The 17,993-nt window shown below is 40.0% G+C and overlaps 1 protein-coding gene across 2 annotated transcripts in view; it reads left to right on the top strand.

Moving 5' to 3' along the window:
- LOC130561272 (alpha-1,6-mannosylglycoprotein 6-beta-N-acetylglucosaminyltransferase B) overlaps positions 1-17,993 on the top strand; it is a 132,642-nt gene that overhangs the window by 82,675 nt on the left and 31,974 nt on the right. For both annotated transcript variants that reach the window (XM_057345478.1, XM_057345477.1), the window contains 3 exons: positions 372-503; positions 6,859-6,992; positions 11,018-11,148. In XM_057345478.1, coding sequence (XP_057201461.1) covers positions 372-503; positions 6,859-6,992; positions 11,018-11,148 — 397 coding nt within the window. The remainder of the gene's footprint in view (positions 1-371; positions 504-6,858; positions 6,993-11,017; positions 11,149-17,993) is intronic.

Here is a 17,993-nt window from a genome sequence, read left to right as displayed (position 1 = left end):
CATCTCTATATCGGTCACGAGAGCCAATGACACTTCGTATATTTTGATAAAATATATAGCATTTGCATATGCTATGCTTTGTTTTATATTTCATAAAGAAATAAATAAATGGGTTATACTTTGTGAGTTCAGCAGCAGATCTGTGTTGTCTGACACATTCCCTCCAGAATCATCTGCTCAGAAACACCATCAGCTTTGGATTTGGCACTGAAAAATGATCTTCAGTAGAGAGGAGGTGCACTCCTCAGTTACCCGCTGTGCGTGTGTGTGCTCTGGGTGATGAGTTAGACCAAATTCATCCGCAATGCCTCATACTTTTTTGACTCAAATCACACTTTAATAAATGCTGTTCTTCTTTCTTCTCTTGTTAGGGCCCTTGGTGTGCCTCCGGGTAGAGGAAGTTGCCCTCTGATTGGTCCATTGCCCTTTGACCTCATCTACACAGACTACCACGGCCTGCAGCAGATGAAACAGCACATGGGCCTGTCATTCAGACAGCACAGGTAAGTCCAGCGCTGCCTCCTCACTGCAATAAAACCTCAAGGGAATCGTTTGGAAATGTCTAGAAGTCTGCACACAACACGAACGGTTCTCAGCACAGAAGACCCACAAATAATTGTATTATTTGTGTTCGCCTCGAACATGTCACTAAGCTAATGACATGATATTGTGTGAAATCCTTTTTAATATTATATTTTGTTCAATACTTAATATTAATATTCAGTTATTAAACTAAAATAATGTATAGGTATACTAAATAAATCAAAGTATATTTGAAGAGTTTTGCTTCTAAAATGATATAACTCCGTTTAAAAAAAAAAATCAAAAATCATGTTTTTTATTGTGCATTTGTCATGAATAGGACAGAACCCAGGCGCAGGCAACAAGGGGTTAGCGAAAAAGTTGGTTTGCCTGCAGTTGGTTTGTTTTCATTTAAGCCATAATAACTCAAAGAATACAGCTAACTAACAAAATAAAACACAATAAAAACATGATAACATAATAAAAAAACATGATTTTTAGTTATCTCATTTTGGAACCAAACTCTTCATTTAGTTTTTTTTCCATTCCACTTTGTTTTGGAAGTTGAACATAACCCTGTGACAATAAACGTTTGTATTATTGTGTAATGTAAATGCATTTTCTAGCCAGAAACCTTTACATCATAACTATGAGCCATAGTTAACGGAATGTAGTGCCTTGGTTTTCTACAGTTGTAAGAATAGTCACAGTTGTTTAATATTTAACAGATTATTAATCAAGGCACTATAAAAGTTGTATTAGAGTTGTAAAGTTGTAGCATTGCAGGATTAAAAAGAAACACAAAAATATGCATGATAATAATAAATAAATATACATATTTTGAGGGGGGAAAAATCTGATTTCCCACTTTATCGTACTGATAACACTGTCATCTTTACATCACATAATGTGATACAAATCACAACATAAATGAATCAACATGAATGTTTTGATAGATTGAAAGATGAGGACACAACCAGATATTGAAAGTATACGTGACAGTCAATCAAATTACAAAATCACTAACATATAAAATGATGTAGTTGATGATTATGATGCAGTGGCAGGTTGTGGTGAACGACTGGCAACGTAAATAAATCAGACCTGACGGGCATATTGTCCCTCCCGCCGATGATGAATAGTTCCTCTTATGTTTAAAATAAATATTTTATTTCTTAAAATATTACTACTTTATTGATTTTAATATAATTACAAACAAGCTGTCAACATCTGAAATCAATAAAAAATAATTAAATGTATTTTTGGATAATGTTTGATCTGTTATCAAGACTCAGCCTGTGAGTTCGTGGTTGGCTGCCCAGTCGAACTTTTCCAGTACTTTAGTGTAAGAAAATGTGACTTGAAAAGCAGCGAACTCGACGAAACATTGCTCAAAACAAATCGCATTGACCTGCAAACATAAGCTCTCCATTTTACTGCAGAGAGCAGCTCAGGAGCAGGTAAACCGGATTGTTATGGTCGCCGTGGCAAATCAGATGTTGTGTTGTTTTTGTATGTGATTGTGGGTGGGATCTTAGGTTTACGTTATAGTTACAGAATTGTAAAACCACAACAGAGTATACGGAGTTCGGGCCAATTGTGAATATATTCAATGTTTTGATTAATGTGCACCTCATGGGAACGTCGTGGTCTTTGCTGATATAAGCGCGTTTTATTGCAAATTCTATTTCAATACAAAGAACAGAAGAGTATAGCATTGATAAGTTTGCTTTTGGTTATAGAAGGAATAATTAGGCTAGCGAAGGACCCTTAGTGACAAGGACTCGAACCTTGTGGATATACTATTTTCTCTTCACATAAACATGAAGTAGGCTAATAACAAAAGCACACGCTGACTGTACACTGCAGTATACGTTCAGCATGTTCATTGCTGTATTCTGCTTCATTTTTTTTTGTTTAGTTCATAAATACGTTTGTTTCATAGGCTGCTTTACACATTGCATAATGTTTTCAACAAAAAAGCACAGCATATAATCTAAACTTGTTCTAAAATGGTCACAAAATCTTAATTAATTAACTATAACTAAGTGTACCCATGGGAGAAGAGTAGGCTAAAGCACTACAACAATATTTTTAAGAAGCTGTTCTGCATTTAAACGGCAAAATTGCATGTTGTCTAGCTAAGGCAATTATTAATTTAAGAATTTTTTTAGCCCGCCCTCAAAACTGTTAAGACCCCCCTTAGCACACCCAATAAAAACGTCCTGGCACCGCCCCTGTCATGATCTATATTCTAATATTTAACGTTATGGTTCGTGTAATAAACATACAAATATTTATGCTCAGAGAACATACATTGAAGACATTGAAGTCTATTTCAGGGATGTAAACAACAACAAAGAAAACTGCATTGCGAGCAACTTCATGAAACATTTCCGGCAGCTGCATTTTTTATCATCTAGAACTGTCGAAACAAAAATGATTAGTGCTTTGTCTAAATAAAACACAACAAATATACACAAAACATAATCACAATCTGACTTGTTTAACATTACCTGGACCTATAGTGCTTTACTACAAGAGGCGGTGAAAGCATGGCACAGTTAGATGCTTATTTTCTCAGCAGCGTTTGATGGATCCCATTTTGGTTAATGAAGCTGTTAACACTGTGAGTGTTTGACTCCGGCGGCTTCATTCATTATAATGAGAGGGATCTGAAAGGTCACCTTTACAGTCCCACACTCTAAAACATGCTGGCTTGTTTTAACTCATGGTAGGGTTGAATCAACGGAGCATTGTTTAAGTGTACAGAACAATTCAAACATAACTAGTCAGCTAGACTCCATCTATTAAACTTACACTCTGTCGTTCTTTTACACTATCAGAGATGACAATCTCTTTTATAGGGATGTAACGATGCTTCGTATTACGATATTTTGCGATGCAAAAATGTTACAATGCGCATCGTAGAGAGATGGGGATATTTTACGATACGTTTAATTCTATTCGTTCAGCGGTCAAGACTCTACTCTGCGCCAGCGCATCACGTGTGCTTAACTCACATATGCGGTAGAGAGCGAAGCACAAGACACAATCTGTGTCTCCAAGTGGTTTACAAAGCGTCATATTTTCCTTCACAATCGGCGTTAAAACACAGCAAACTTGAAGCGTGACTGCAGGCGAGTCACCCCGAAACTCATTACAAAGGAGAGCACAAACATTTTTAAATGCCAATGTTCATTTATCCGCTAACGTGAGCTGCTGCATAACGTGATATGCAACATAAAGCAAAAAGAAACCAGCGCTGTTCTGATCAGAGAAGCGATGAAGTGAGTCGTTCTGTATATTAAAAGATTGAATGACATGCTAAAAAACAAGTACTGTATGTGATTTGCATGATTGAAGAAATGTAATACAGTTTATGTAATATGTCTTTTTGAAAGATTTTTCCCATTCATTACTGTCTCAAGCAAAGACAGCGCAGCTTCAAAGAGACACGAGCCAATAGCGCTGTCAGAGCATTTCATTGGTTGAATGTAGTGAATGAACACGCCCTTCACTGAACGAACGAGTCAATTGAGTCAAAATAAGACTGAATGAACTGCTACATGTCATTCATGGTCTAATAAATTGTCGAAACAGTTAAATCTTTGTATGGAACATTTAATTACACCAATTAAATGAGTTAATCCATATAGATTTTAGTAGACTAATATAATGTAGATTTCATCATTGGGATGACTAAAACTAAATTGCATTTTAGTCAAAAGACTAACACTAAAACTAAATCAAAAATTGCTGTCAAAATTGACACTGATCTTAATTCTAATCACAGTTAAGCCTTAAAATGTTAAAATTCTTTATTAAGTTGTATGTGAAACAAAATAAGTTACTGAAATTGTGAAAATAAATGTTATTTGAATTTCAGTTTCATTTTTGAATTTTGTTCAAAAGATGTGTATCGTATCGTGAACCCAACATCGAGATATGTACCGAATCGTGAGCTGAGTGTATCGTTACACCCCTACTCTTTTACCTTTCCCCCTTCACCCGGTTGAACAGAAAGCCTTGAAAACCAAAATGTATGAATTGGTCCAGAAAACAGTTTTTACTCAACAGACATAGACAAAAGCTACAAAATGTCTTTTTATTTCACTTTTTGGCTTTTACAGTCCAGAACTTTTCAAGTCTTTTCAAGCTGCAAAGAATTGTTTTTCGTCTCCGTGGCCAGAGTGAATGCCTTATATCTACTTTCATTTAAAGATTTCAAGTATTTTCTGTCATGGTCTGTGAAATAGATTTATTGGCTTTTATCTTCAGTGGCTGTAACACAAAAACCTTCCTGAGCGTCTGGCTGTCCTCAGTGATTCTTCAAACTCTTGTATGCAGATGTGCTCTTCCGTCGGTGTGTTTTACACAGAGACACGTACAGCATTGAAACATCAGCACTCAGATCATTACAGCATAATCCTGAAATTTGCCTCATAAATAATGGAGAATATTTGTTTCTCACCGCTCACACCACGACAGCCACATGCATAATGCATTATAATTATTGAAGCATCAATTAGAGGCCATTTTTCATTTGCCAGCTGATTTGTCTTTTGTGTAATGAATCATTGTAGCCTTTAAAATTGTAATTTATAAAGGAAAATGAAAATACTGCAATTTACTCAGCGTTCACCAGTCATTCCAAAGCTGTTTGCTGTTTTTGTGGAATGTTCACACAGCACAGTTTACAGAGACCATGGCTGTTAAACTTGAAAAGTCATATAAGTATCACTTTTGCGATACATTTTAAGTATTTTGTGATGTCATACGCCAATGGTTTTCCTTAATTGCATTTTTTACCAAAATAATTAGTTAGAACTAGAAATCAATGTAATGTAAATTATTTGTTTTATTATCAATTTCATTATTATATCATTTTTCATCATTTTTTAATATGTATATAACATTCCTAAGTTGGCAAGCACCAGCAGAGATCTGTCTTTTGTTGGCATGTATGGGCAGACTTTTGCATTCACTGTGACCATTACGACACATACATATAAAGGTCTGATCACAATCCTGTAGACATTTTTAACAGTTAGTAGTGCTAAATCTTATGAAAATTTGCATTAAAACCATACATCTTACAGTAATATCATGTACTGTATCTTATAATTGTCCTGTTTTTATAACATTACTTTTTATTTTATTTTTAATCTGAAAAGTGCTTTAAAAATACATTTGAAAACAATTACAGTAATATTTAATTCAATTGTATTCCTAATTCAATACTGAATGATACACTAGTGTTACAATGTTTGCAGACAGGAGGCTGTTTTCTGTTCCTGACTGCTTATAGTTCAGCTCTGCTCTAATGACTGTGTTTCCTATTGGCTGGATTGCCGACTTCACTTCTTTTTTCGAATCTATTCCCATTTGCCTCTTTTTCTCTTCAGGAAGCAATTTTGCTGTGATGGTAACTCTTATATTTGTTTACCTTATACAAGTCAGAGTAACACTTTGTTGAGAAGCAGCAGAAAGCTTTTACAGAGAGCAATCTATTCCCACTAGTGTGCAGTAAGGCCTTAAATAAGTGTAGAGGTTAACCTGTCGATCTTTCGGACTGCACCTTCCCTGCACTATTTTTGGTTAGTGAAAACAACACAGAATCACAGCCAAACTGGTGCGGTTTGGAGATGTAATCTGGGTCTTTTATATTCTTTTTCAAGCAGAATGTTTGAAATATCAATAGTTGCTGTGTCCACCACATCTGTCGAAGAATACATTTACATTTAAGACACTTTTATCCAAAGCGACTTACAGAGAGTTCATGGAGCAATATGCGATATGTCATAAAGGAGCAATAATACAATAGGTGCTAATACAAAGTTACTAGTTTCCACAAAAGCCATAACAATACCTGCTGAGAGAAAGAGAGAGGGTTTTTATTGTTACAAAGGCAACATAGAGTATTTTTTTATTAAAAATGTAAATTCTACCCCAAAATGTATAATTAAATATCCAGATAGTGTATTTTATTAAACTGCATGCTTAAAATGACACATGCCCTTATATTAACCAAACACAAGCAAAACATTTCATGTTGTTAAAAAATCCTTTCTTGAATGATGAAATTCAACTGAATGTGCTTATGTACATAGACATGATTTTATTTTACACAAAAATGTGTTAAAAATAGTGTTTTAAAATGTTAATTAAAAATTAAAAACCTCAAGTTAATTGCTGATACTGACATGAACAGGCATCTGGTAAAGTCCCTTTTTTAATCATTGTTAACACGTGGGAGCATACACTATAGCATAGAATGACCTTTTTTGTTTCAATGGGATGTATTTCAGTAAATTATCATATTTGTGTCTTTAGGTGTCACATTCGTGTGATCGACACCTTCGGGACAGAGCCGGCGTACAATCACGAGGAGTACGCCACACTGCACGGCTACAGGACCAACTGGGGCTACTGGAACCTGAACTGCAAGCAGTACATGACCATGTTCCGTAAGTTCATCTTTGAGTCTTATTCAGTGTCGTCAGGGGCGGACTGGCCATCTGGCGTATTGGCGTTTTCCCGGTGGGCCGCTAACGTATGGGGCCGGAACGGAGGCGGTGGCCACTAACGTATGGGGCCGTAACGGACGCATTTGCCGCTAACGTTTGGGGCCATAACGGAAGCGTTGGCCGCTTAGACGGACGTATTATAAATGCGAATGCACGCAATGCGAATGCAAAAGACACGTATGCATGCATAGTTGCTGTGTCCACCACATCTGTCGAAGAATACATTTACATTTAACAGACTGTTTTATCCAAAGCGACTTAAGGAGAGTTCAGGGAGCAATATGCGATATGTCATACAGGAGAAATAATACAATAGGTGCTAATACAAAGTTAATAATTTCTTTGTATTAAAGTTAGCAGCCCACCGGGCGTTTTCTCGGAACGGAGGCGGTGGCCGCTAACGTATGGGGCCGTAACGGAGGCGTTGGCCACTTAGACGGGCATATTATAAATGCGAATGCACGCAACGCGAATGCAAAAGACACGTATGCATGCACATCCCCCCCACCCCCACCCGACAGATTCGGTGGAGGGCCGATGCGGGCCTAAAAATGCCAGGGCCGATTTTTCTTCCCAGTCCAGCCCTGAGTGTCGTGGAATACTGTTTGTAGTTTGGATGTGTCTGCCAAGCACATCCATGTCAAGTACAGACAAACTAATCTTTTAGACACAATCAACTAACCATAAGTAGCCAACTGCAGTAAAAACAACGCAACTTCCAACTAGAAAATGGTCATGTATATAATTTACAGCAGTATTTTCTGGCACATATTTGGGTTGTTGCATTGATACTTACACGAACTAAGCTACAATTTTCCATTACTTGATAGTAGGTTAGTGTTTTTCATACCGGTGTATAGCTTTTCCAGGAACAGGCAATGTTTTTGTGTTTACATGAGGTGAACACCGAATGAGCAGAGACAGGCATATCTCGGACACACGCCAAAAAACCTAGGTAGCATTCAAACGTCTGTTTAGCAACTCGGTTTGATGGTGTGATTTGTTTTAATGAAGCGTCCCAGACGTCCCTGCGTGGTGTTTATTTTCAGTTATAGTTCACCTAAAGTTCTTTCATGGTTTACTTATGTCACCCCAGACGCATATGCCATCCCAATTATTTTTCTAAGTATGACATGAATTTCTTTCTTTTTTCTAGTTCAATATGTCCGTATAATTGATGGAAACAGGACCCGAACTAAAGTGAAACCTACAGTAAAAATTAAATATTCAAAACATATTGAGCAAAATTAAAACGAGACATATTGTTATAATTACTTACCAGTTTTTTTGCAAGCGGCATTGTTGTTCAAGCTTGTACTAGCGATTTTATCTTTTCATAGTTGTGGTATATATCATTGATTAATCAAAGGTGGTTTTATTGAAAACCAATTAAACAACATTTAAAGGGATAGTTCATCCAAAAATGAAAAATCTGTCATCATTTACTCACCCTCAGGTTGTTTCAAACCTGTATACATTTCCTTGTTCCAATGAACACAGAGAAAGATATTTGGAAGAATGTCAGCAATTTTCAGTTCTGTGACATCATCCACCACCATAGTAGGGAAAACATTTTTTGTATTTTTTTGTTCTGTTGAACACATAATGAGATATTTTGAAGAATTTAGAAAACAAAGAGTTCTGGGGCACCTTTGACTACCATTTCATCCTTCCTACTATGGGAGTCAATGATGTCCCATAACTGAAAATGACTTACATTCTTCCAAATATCTTTCTCTGTGTTCATCGGAACAAAGTAATTTACACAGGTATGAAATTATATGAGTGTGAGTAAATGATGACAGAATTTTCATTTTTGGATGAACTATCCCTTTAACTTTTATGTGGCCAAACAACAACAGGAGGAACAGAACACAACATTGATTGTTGCCCATTGCCCTGAGCTCTTATTTTATAGAGAAATAAATGGCGTTCTTTCGTTAGTTTTATTACCGCTAACATGTGTGAAGTATTCATAGTACTGTAATGCAGTAAGAGCAGTGTTGTGCTTATTTTGGCACAATCCACACCGCCTCTCATTTGTATGGAGAATTATACACTGTTGACACGAGAGATGGCAAGATTGCAAGCAAGGTCGGTCATCGATCACAGAATATACTGTGTAAAATAACCCCATTGTTTTTGTTGCCAAGAAATACTGTTCAGGGCTGCGTTTCCCGAAACCTTCTTAATGCTATGTCGTTCTTAAGTTATACCTTAAGCTGTACCTTATCGTTAATACGTGTTTCCCAAAACCTTCTTAGTTAAGTATACCTTCTGTAAGTCATATTTTCGTAAGGTTGGTCTGGACCGCTCTTAGCTATACCTTATGATGGTTTGATGGTTCATACCGCTATGCAAAAAGCTTTTCTACATCGCAGTTTAATTTCACATATAAAATGTAATATAAATTCCATTTAGTATTAAATTTACATTTTTACTTTAACTTAGTTTTAATTTTACAAATAAAATACTCTGGTTTAATACACTCAGTGTAGGCTATTGAAGTGTTTTCATGAATAAAATTGTCATACACTGAATGTTGTTAGCATTTTTAATTACAGCCTATTATCCCAAGGCACATCAGCTGGCAAACCATTTGAAAGGAAAGGCGTAGTCTATGTAAAGGGAATGAATGTTACGGGTAGTTTGATCAAACTATGGCAGCGAGACAGAGAATAGTTGTCTTAAATCAAAGACGGCGCCGTCCGCGGAGCCAGTTAGTGTATTTGCACAATTTCATTAGAGAACATTTTAGTGCCCTGGCTACCATGTCAGAAGAGAAAATTCTACGCAAATTTAGCCTGTTATAACTATTACACCATCCTTAAATTAAATTAAATTACATTAGAGTCAACCAAGAAGTAAGGTAATAATAACGGCCTATTATTAGAAAATGAAAGTGATTTTACACCATGTATGTAAACTTCTTGTTGGACACTCCATAAACCAAAGTAGGACCTTAAAATAACCAAATATTTACTCTTTAAATGTTCTACATGTAGTTACCAGATTATACAATTTGCTTGCAGTGTTGCTGATGTTTTTATCAAGTAGGACACCATAGATACTGTTATTCTTGAACACTAGAAGAATTAATAATATGTGAAATATGAGAATATCTAGCAAAGCTTATTTTGTTTCTCCAGTTAACAGCTTTATTAGACCTGACAGCAGGACCCTGCGTGCATCCTTTCTCATTCCCCATGCAAATAGGGCATAAGGGTCTTACAGGGTCAGAGAGATTGTTAAACATGATCATGAAAAATGAAATGATCACTGTTTTAGAAACAAAAACCTTTACTGGCCTTGTAAGTGGGCCTTAGAGAAATAAGTGCTAAAAAAAGATGATATAACATCTTTTGGCACGTCATTGGCTCTCTACTGCGTTTCACCGTCTCTGTATTTGTACTCTGAACAGTGAATTTAATGTAAACCCTCAATGGATGTTTAGTAACAACACGAGAGCATTGAGTAGACGTCTGGGTAGCAGATGCTATAGGAGCAGAGCATCTGTAAGCAGTGGTCCACGATGTGCTCTCATGAGGAGAGAAGCATCTATTCTCACAGCAAACTGGAGAGTCTTTGTGTCTGTACGAGATACGGCTTCTCATTTACATTTATTTATATCATTTAATATTCAATAATATTCTGTTATGGGGTGTTAATGATTGTTAAAAATGAACATTCATAATTTAATTGATTACACGATGGTTATACTAAAATGTCTCTAAAGCCTGAGACACTAAAACATGATTACTGCACAATATAAAACTTTTTTTTTTGTATTTTATTTACGTATTAATCTACTTATGTTGGCATTAAACGGGTTAAATCCCTTAAGGGAGCTGTGTTTTTACTAGCTGGTAAGTGTCTAAAAAGTCATAACGAGTAACCATAAACCAATAAATGTACTGTAATTTAAATGTACTGTATGTATTAACAAACACTCTCTTTCCTCACAGCACACACCCCTGACAATTCCTTCATGGGTTTCGTGACTGAGGAACTAAATGAGACTGAAAGACTCAACATACAGAGGGACAAAGCCAACAACATAGCAGTGGTTTATGGCAAAGAAGCCAGCATGTGGAAGGTAAGAATGAATGTGGACAGTTTTAACCAGTCAAACAAGATTTAGCCATAATTAACTGCTCAGGTTATGAGCAAAATCTTACAGAACTGTATATCGCAGTTTATATTTAATATTGTGATACCAGTGTGTGTATTTGTGTATGAATATTGTACTGTATGTACAGCAGTTTACACAATATTTGCTTTTATTGATCCTACAGGTTCAAGAAAAGCATCAATATATTAGCAATATGGTACAAAAAAATAGAAAACATTAAACTTGGTTAAGGTGTTTAGTTTACAAATCGATTTGACAAAAGAGAATACCACAGAATGTCAGGATTATGGCTTTTAATACGGAGTGTCCATTTACACCGAGTACAAATAGCCCACCTTGTTGGCAGAGACCAGAGCCATTGAGAGAAAGAGTTGCACCAACGGAAGTTCAACATTTGTGCGTGTCACGTGATTCATGGAGCCTTCAGATAGTTCCAGGAAGTTATGTTTTCTTTAATTTTTAGATTAATAAAAATTAAAAATAATTTTGATTAATAAAAAGACCGATTAATAAATTAATCGGTCTTTATAGCATCCGAAATGAAAGTTTATGTTTACATAATATACAGTATGTCTATGCACTGTGCACGTTCATTTTGTATTCATAAACACATTTACATACATATATATTTAAGAAAAATATTAAAATGTAATGTAAAATAAAAAAACGAATAAACGATTATATTTATTAAAATTAAATATTAATATATACATCAATGTTTCCTAAATCAATACGTGCATGTGTACATGTATGTGTTTATAAATACAAAAGAAATATGTACAGTGAACAGACATACGTATACTATTATGTCTGTGCATTATTATGACACTTTTCTTCTGGATGTGATTAATCACGATTAATTGTTGAACATTGTATCAGACTTTAAATTCTGATTGGATGAGTCACATTTGTATCTGTAAAAAAACACATCAAACTTCCTCATTTTGACTGCTCCGTTTCTTTGTTGTTTATTAACATAATGTTAGCTGAACCGCCCATGATAACCATGCAAAAAAATATAGCACTGTGTGAAAGGTATTGCACACATCTCTAGCAGCTGGCACATTGTTACCATTGCACGGTTCAGGCCTACTGCTCAGCATTTAAAAACACTGTTGGGTCTCTGCTGTAGACTTGTTTTGAGCTGGTGTATCTGACAGAACACACAGAGATTGATTGCCTGAGTCTTATCATGGCTTGTTGGGCACACTGATTGCACTAAAGTGGCGTTTGGACGTGCTGACAGCACATAACATCGGCTGCCTTCAGAGAAAGAAAAAAATCGAATATTCTACAAACATCAAGCAAGAGTCAGCCTGTGAACATCGCCTGAGGAAACGACGCCCACCCTCTCTCCCAACAAAAAATAAAAGATATGACAAGCATCAGACCTTAATCAAAAAGCGTGTTCGAACCGCGGGCGCTCGGCAGCTGAGATTTGGTTTTGATGAGAGCAAATGCTCCCCAGCAGCTACGTGAAGCTTCAAGCCTTTGAAGGATGAAGCCTCCTCGTTTAACCTGAATGTTTTGACTGCCGTTTTCCTCAGAGTTGAGTTATTCGCTGTCTTTGTGCCCGAGTTGCGTTTGAGGTGCGTATTGTCGTGTCTGTTTGTTTGACAGGTTGCCATTTTAAAGCTATCTGCACTGTGAAGTCCCTAAACACTGACAGTTCCCTCCAGGCCTAATGGCAGCCCATTTGCTTCTATTGTGCAAGTGTCACTCAGCTCGGCACAACTGTACGCTTGGAGATTGGAAAGACAATCACCTCACCTTTCCCCCATTTTTACAGTGTTTGCTTTTCACTCGTGTGACTGAATTGAACTCTGTCTTGAAAAATATCTATAATATATGGATGAATGGGGGAATATTTACACGGGCCACATCCAATATGTGGAAGTGTCCAAAAATCCTTTTTCAGGGATTTTTTTGAGAGAGAGAGAGAGAGAGAGAGAGAGAGAGAGAGAGAGAGAGAGAAAGAAAGAGAGAGAGACTACACAAATGTTTGAACAAAATACAACAAACAAAAAAATTATAACCAAATCAAAATGTTAAACGAATATACAGTATTTAGGATTCATTAAGATTTAAAAAAATAAGGGATTCTGGGCCAGTGTTTACATCTTGCAAAGTGTCCATACTGAGCTCAAAGACTTCAGGCGGTTGAATGCTAAAGTTCCTAACAGGTAGCTTAAGGATGAGTACCACATAGATTTGAGTTTTAGTGTTGACTAGTCAGACAACCGCTATAGTCCTTATGTTACGGTGGCCCTGAACCGCAAGGCGAAAAAAAAAATTGCGGGGAGAAAAATAAAAACAGTGTCCTAGACCCTTTCTAGCAAAAAAAAGTTTTGAAGACGAAAAAAAAGTTTTGAAGAGCGAAAAAAAAGTTTTGAACAGTGGAAAAAAAAAATTAAGACGAAAAAAAAGTTTTGAAGAGCGAAAAAAAAGTTTCAAGGAGAGAGGAAAAAATCTGACAGACAGAGAGAGACAGAGAGAAAGTCTTCGGACTTAGGCTCAGAAAGGGTCTAGGACACTGTTTTTATTTTTCTCCCCGCAATTTTTTTTTTCGCCTTGCGGTTCAGGGCCACTGTAGATGTGTAAGTGCAATGATAACGCTAAATTTTCTGAAGAAAGCATGTTTGTGGTGCCCACAATACTAGGGCTGTGTCCAAATACCCCCACTTGCGGTCTTGGCCACTTGAGAGCGCGTCCACGCGACAGGAAGGAAGAGCGCAAGTGTGTCCAATGTCTTAAAAATGCCAAAGGGCAGTGCGCTTAACGCACACTAAACCCACACTAGCTTGGATACCGCTTCGGAGCGGTATTAAGGCTAAGCGTATCCCATCATGCATCATGTTCTGGATATGAATCACAAGACTTTTTGCTCGGGTCTCGCGAGATGTTACGGAAAGCTTTCCAGTGTATGTTATGCAGTACTACTACTTTTTAAGGTTATATCTTTATTTATTCTATGTTTGGCTAACATGTGTTTTTCTTTTGTTTTTGTTTTTTGGGTACAGCTGCTTTGATACAATACAAATAAAGCGCTATAAAAATAAATCTGACTTGACTTGACTATATAATTAGATAATTTCGTAGTAAAACGTAGTGTTACATATTTTATTGCTGAAAACTCCAGAGTTATGCATTTTGTAAAACTGCTTTTTATCACATAATTAGAAACACCACATTAATTAACGTTATATGTTTGCACTTGGTAAGTGTGTCCCATCGGGTTAGAAATACTACATGCTCACTTGGGATCTTCATGCCCGCTAGAACACTAGGGCCAAAAACAGGAAATACGTCATGGAAGTAGTCAAGTGGTCAAGCAAAGACCACAAGTGGGGGTATTTGGACGCAGCCAAAGGTACTGTGCGAGGTTGCCAGGGTGTTGCTAAGTGACGTTAGTATGTGATGTTAGCATGTATCCATGTCATTACGAATGTGTTCTGGGTGGTTGTTTGCTGGCCAAAGTCAAGAGTTCACCTCCACGTGTTTTTTTCACATGTTCAGGTTTAAGGGGTTTTGAATAACTTGGCAAGCACCAGTAATGAGCTGTTTTTGTAAGTGTGTTTTAATAAATGGTCAAAATGCACTGGGAGTTTACATTGTGAGCATTAGAGCATGTCTGCATAATACATCAAACTGTTTCGTTTCTAAAGGAATGGCCCTTTTAAGACTAACTCACACTACACAAACACATTTGTTGGTGTTTGTTGGATCAATGTCAATGAAAATTTAGAATGTGTCACGGTTTACCTCGGTCTCTCCCCGTGTTGGACTTGATCCTCCACGTTCCCTCACCGTCCCTCGTTAGTAATCACCGCACCTGCCAGCGATTCCATCATTACCCAGACTCTTTATATACCCATTCTTCTTACGCACTCATTGTCTGTTCTCTGTTGTGTTAGCTTCCAAGTTTGTATACCTGTCAGTGATCTTTAATAAAGAGGTATCTTAGTTGGATCCTTGTCTGCTCTCGTCTGTGGGGTTCCGTGACAGAATGTTGGTGTTTGTTGGATCTGTGTAAAACCCTTTTTTGTGTTTGTTGAATCAATGTCAATGAGAATTTAGAATGTTGGTGTTTCTTGGATCTGTGTAAAACCCCTGTTGGTGTTTGTTGGATCAATGTCAATGAGAATTTAGAATGTTGGTGTTTCTTGGATCTGTGTAAAACCCCTGTTGGTGTTTGTTGGATCAATATCAATGAGAATTTAGAATGTTGGTGTTTCTTGGATCTGTGTAAAATGTCTTGGTTACGGATGTAACCTCGGTTCCCTGATGGAGGGAACGAGACGTTGTGTCGAACCGACAGAATGGGGTTTGTCATGAGAACCTATCATCTTCTGAGTATTTAGAAAAGGCCAATGAAAATTGGCGAATGAAATTTGCATGCCGGGCTCCTCCCCAGATGTCCGGGTATAAGAGGGAAGCCGGCGTGCTCATTCATTCACCTTTGGTCTGAGGAGCCTAAGCATCCTCCCCCGACCGCTGGGGTGGGCGGCCAGTGTTGTGGCATGAGGGACACAACTTCTCGTTCCCTCCATCAGGTAACCGAGGTTACATCCGTAACCAAGACGTTCCCTTTCTGTCGGTCTCTCGACGTTGTGTCGAACCGACAGAATGGGGTTCCTATGGAAAACGCCACAGCACTGAGCCGCGTCACAATCTCTGCGGAGCGACGTTGACTGGCCTGGGCGAGTCAGACGAAGACGCTAACGCGAAATTATGACCCTCCAGTGGAGAGGAAGGGGGACCCAGAGCTTTCCACAAAAAGTTGGGAAGCCCCCTAACGCCGGCCATCACGGGCGGAGGCCTAATTCTCTAAATGGCGAGAAGCCGCCCGGCACCGTACGGGCCACTGGGTAAGCATTATTCCCCCCTGGGGGAAAAACGCTGCAGAGGCCACTACCTACCGTAGGGAGGAATTAGTGGAGACACCACATGGTCTCACCATCAGGGGAGAACTCATGGGAAGAATGTGCGGACTGCAGGAGTTAACCGCAAGGTGGGAGTCCACCTGGGGAGGTCATGGGTTGCCAAGGTGGGAACCATTCATGAGGATACATCAGACGGAACAGCCCACGGAGGGGGGGTTACCACGTCTGGAGCACTAGGTCCGGTTAGAGCTATGTGGGAGATAACTCAACTGTTCCCCGGCCTAAGGGGGCAGGGCTGCTCTGCCCAGCCTGTCCCCTGGAAGGGTGCTTAGTGATGGATGGAATGCCTGTTCTTTACCCGAGGGGAAAGAAGTGAGGCGGGATCGCCACTGCTCCCCCCGGAGGGGGAAGGGCTTCCGCAGGCGTATGCCCTACCGGCTGCCGGTCCCACACCTTGCCTGGATGCGGGCTGACACCGGTTCCGCGCGTAGGTATTAGATCCTCACGGAGTTGTTAGGCATAGCCCAACCCGCAGCTCCGCAGATGTCTGCCAGAGAGGCGCCCTGAGCCAGCCACGAGGGGTGTGCCTCAGCCCCAACGGGCAGGAAAAAAAGATTGGTATGCCCTAACGAGGGCATCCACGATCCAGTGCGCCAGCCTCTGTTTGGAGACAGCCCTCCTGCTGACCTCCAAAACAGACAAAGAGCTGCTCAGAGCTTCTGGGCTCTGCGTGCGATCCAAGCAGAGGCGCCGTGCGCGTACTGGACAAGCACGGATAGGTTGGGTCTTCCTCCCCGGTGGGGAGCGCCTGCAGGTTCACCACCTGGTCTCTCGGGAGAGTGGTGGGAACCTTGGGCACGTAGCTGGGGCGGGGTCTCAAGATACCGTGAGAATCCCGGCCCCGAGTTCTAGGCAATCTGCGGACACGGAGAGTGCTTGTAAATCCCCTACCCTCTTGGAGGTGAGCGCAATGCGGAACACCATCTTTATCAAGACTGAGAAAGAGCAGCAATCCCGAGAGGCTCGAAAGGGGCGGGGCCTCTTGGGGCCCGCCACCTAGGTCGCAAGAAGGTACGGCGCGCGGAAAGGTGGTCACCCTCTCGCGCCCCTTAGGAACCTAATGACCAGGCCGTGCTGTCCCAGAGGCTACCCAGCACTTGGGTCATGATGAGCGGCCATAGCGGCTACATACATTCCCAGTGTGGAGGGGGAGAGGTTACTCCCCCGCTCTCTTGAGGACGGGACAGCTCGTACCCGACCGAACAACTCCGCGGGTCTTCTCGGTGAGAAGAGCACCAGGACGAGAAGAGGCGCCACCTATGGGCGTATAGCCGCCCAGTGGCCGAAGCCCTTAGCCTGAGTGACGTCCCAACCGGACTAGGGGTGGGTCACTCAGGATCTCCTCGTCCCGTCCAGACATGGAGACCAGGTTTTGCCTGGGATGCCGTAACGTGCCCCAGGGGGAGCGGCCAGGGGGGAGTTGTTGTCAGAGCCTCAGCTCCGAGAACCAAGTCCTGGTTAGGCCGAAGGGGCGTAACTAGTACCACTTGATGCTCCTCTTCCCTGGCCTTGCACAGGCCCTGTGCAATGAGGCTCACTGGGGGGAAGCATATTTCCGCTTGTCCCGCGGCCAGCTGTGCGCAAGGGCATCCGTGCCGAGGGTCCTCGAACAGGGAGTACCCAAGCGGACAATGGGAGGAGTTCGGGGAGGCAACAGGACCACCTGTGCCTGGCCAAACTGCCCCCAAATGAGCCGGCTGCGTGGGGAGGGAGTCGCCACTCTCCGCAAGGTGTCAACTGACGAGAGAGCACATCGGCTGTCTGGTTCAGGACGCCTGGGATGTGTGTGGCTCGCAGGGAGCTGATCACCTGCTGACTCCAGAGGAGGAGGCGTCGGGCGAGTCATGTTAGCTGCTGTGAGTGAAG

This window comes from Triplophysa rosa, linkage group LG11 (genome assembly GCF_024868665.1).
Source record: "Triplophysa rosa linkage group LG11, Trosa_1v2, whole genome shotgun sequence".
NCBI lineage: Eukaryota > Metazoa > Chordata > Actinopteri > Cypriniformes > Nemacheilidae > Triplophysa > Triplophysa rosa.
The sequence above is the reverse complement of the archived record's forward strand: the minus strand, read 5'-3'. Positions and strand labels throughout refer to the sequence as shown.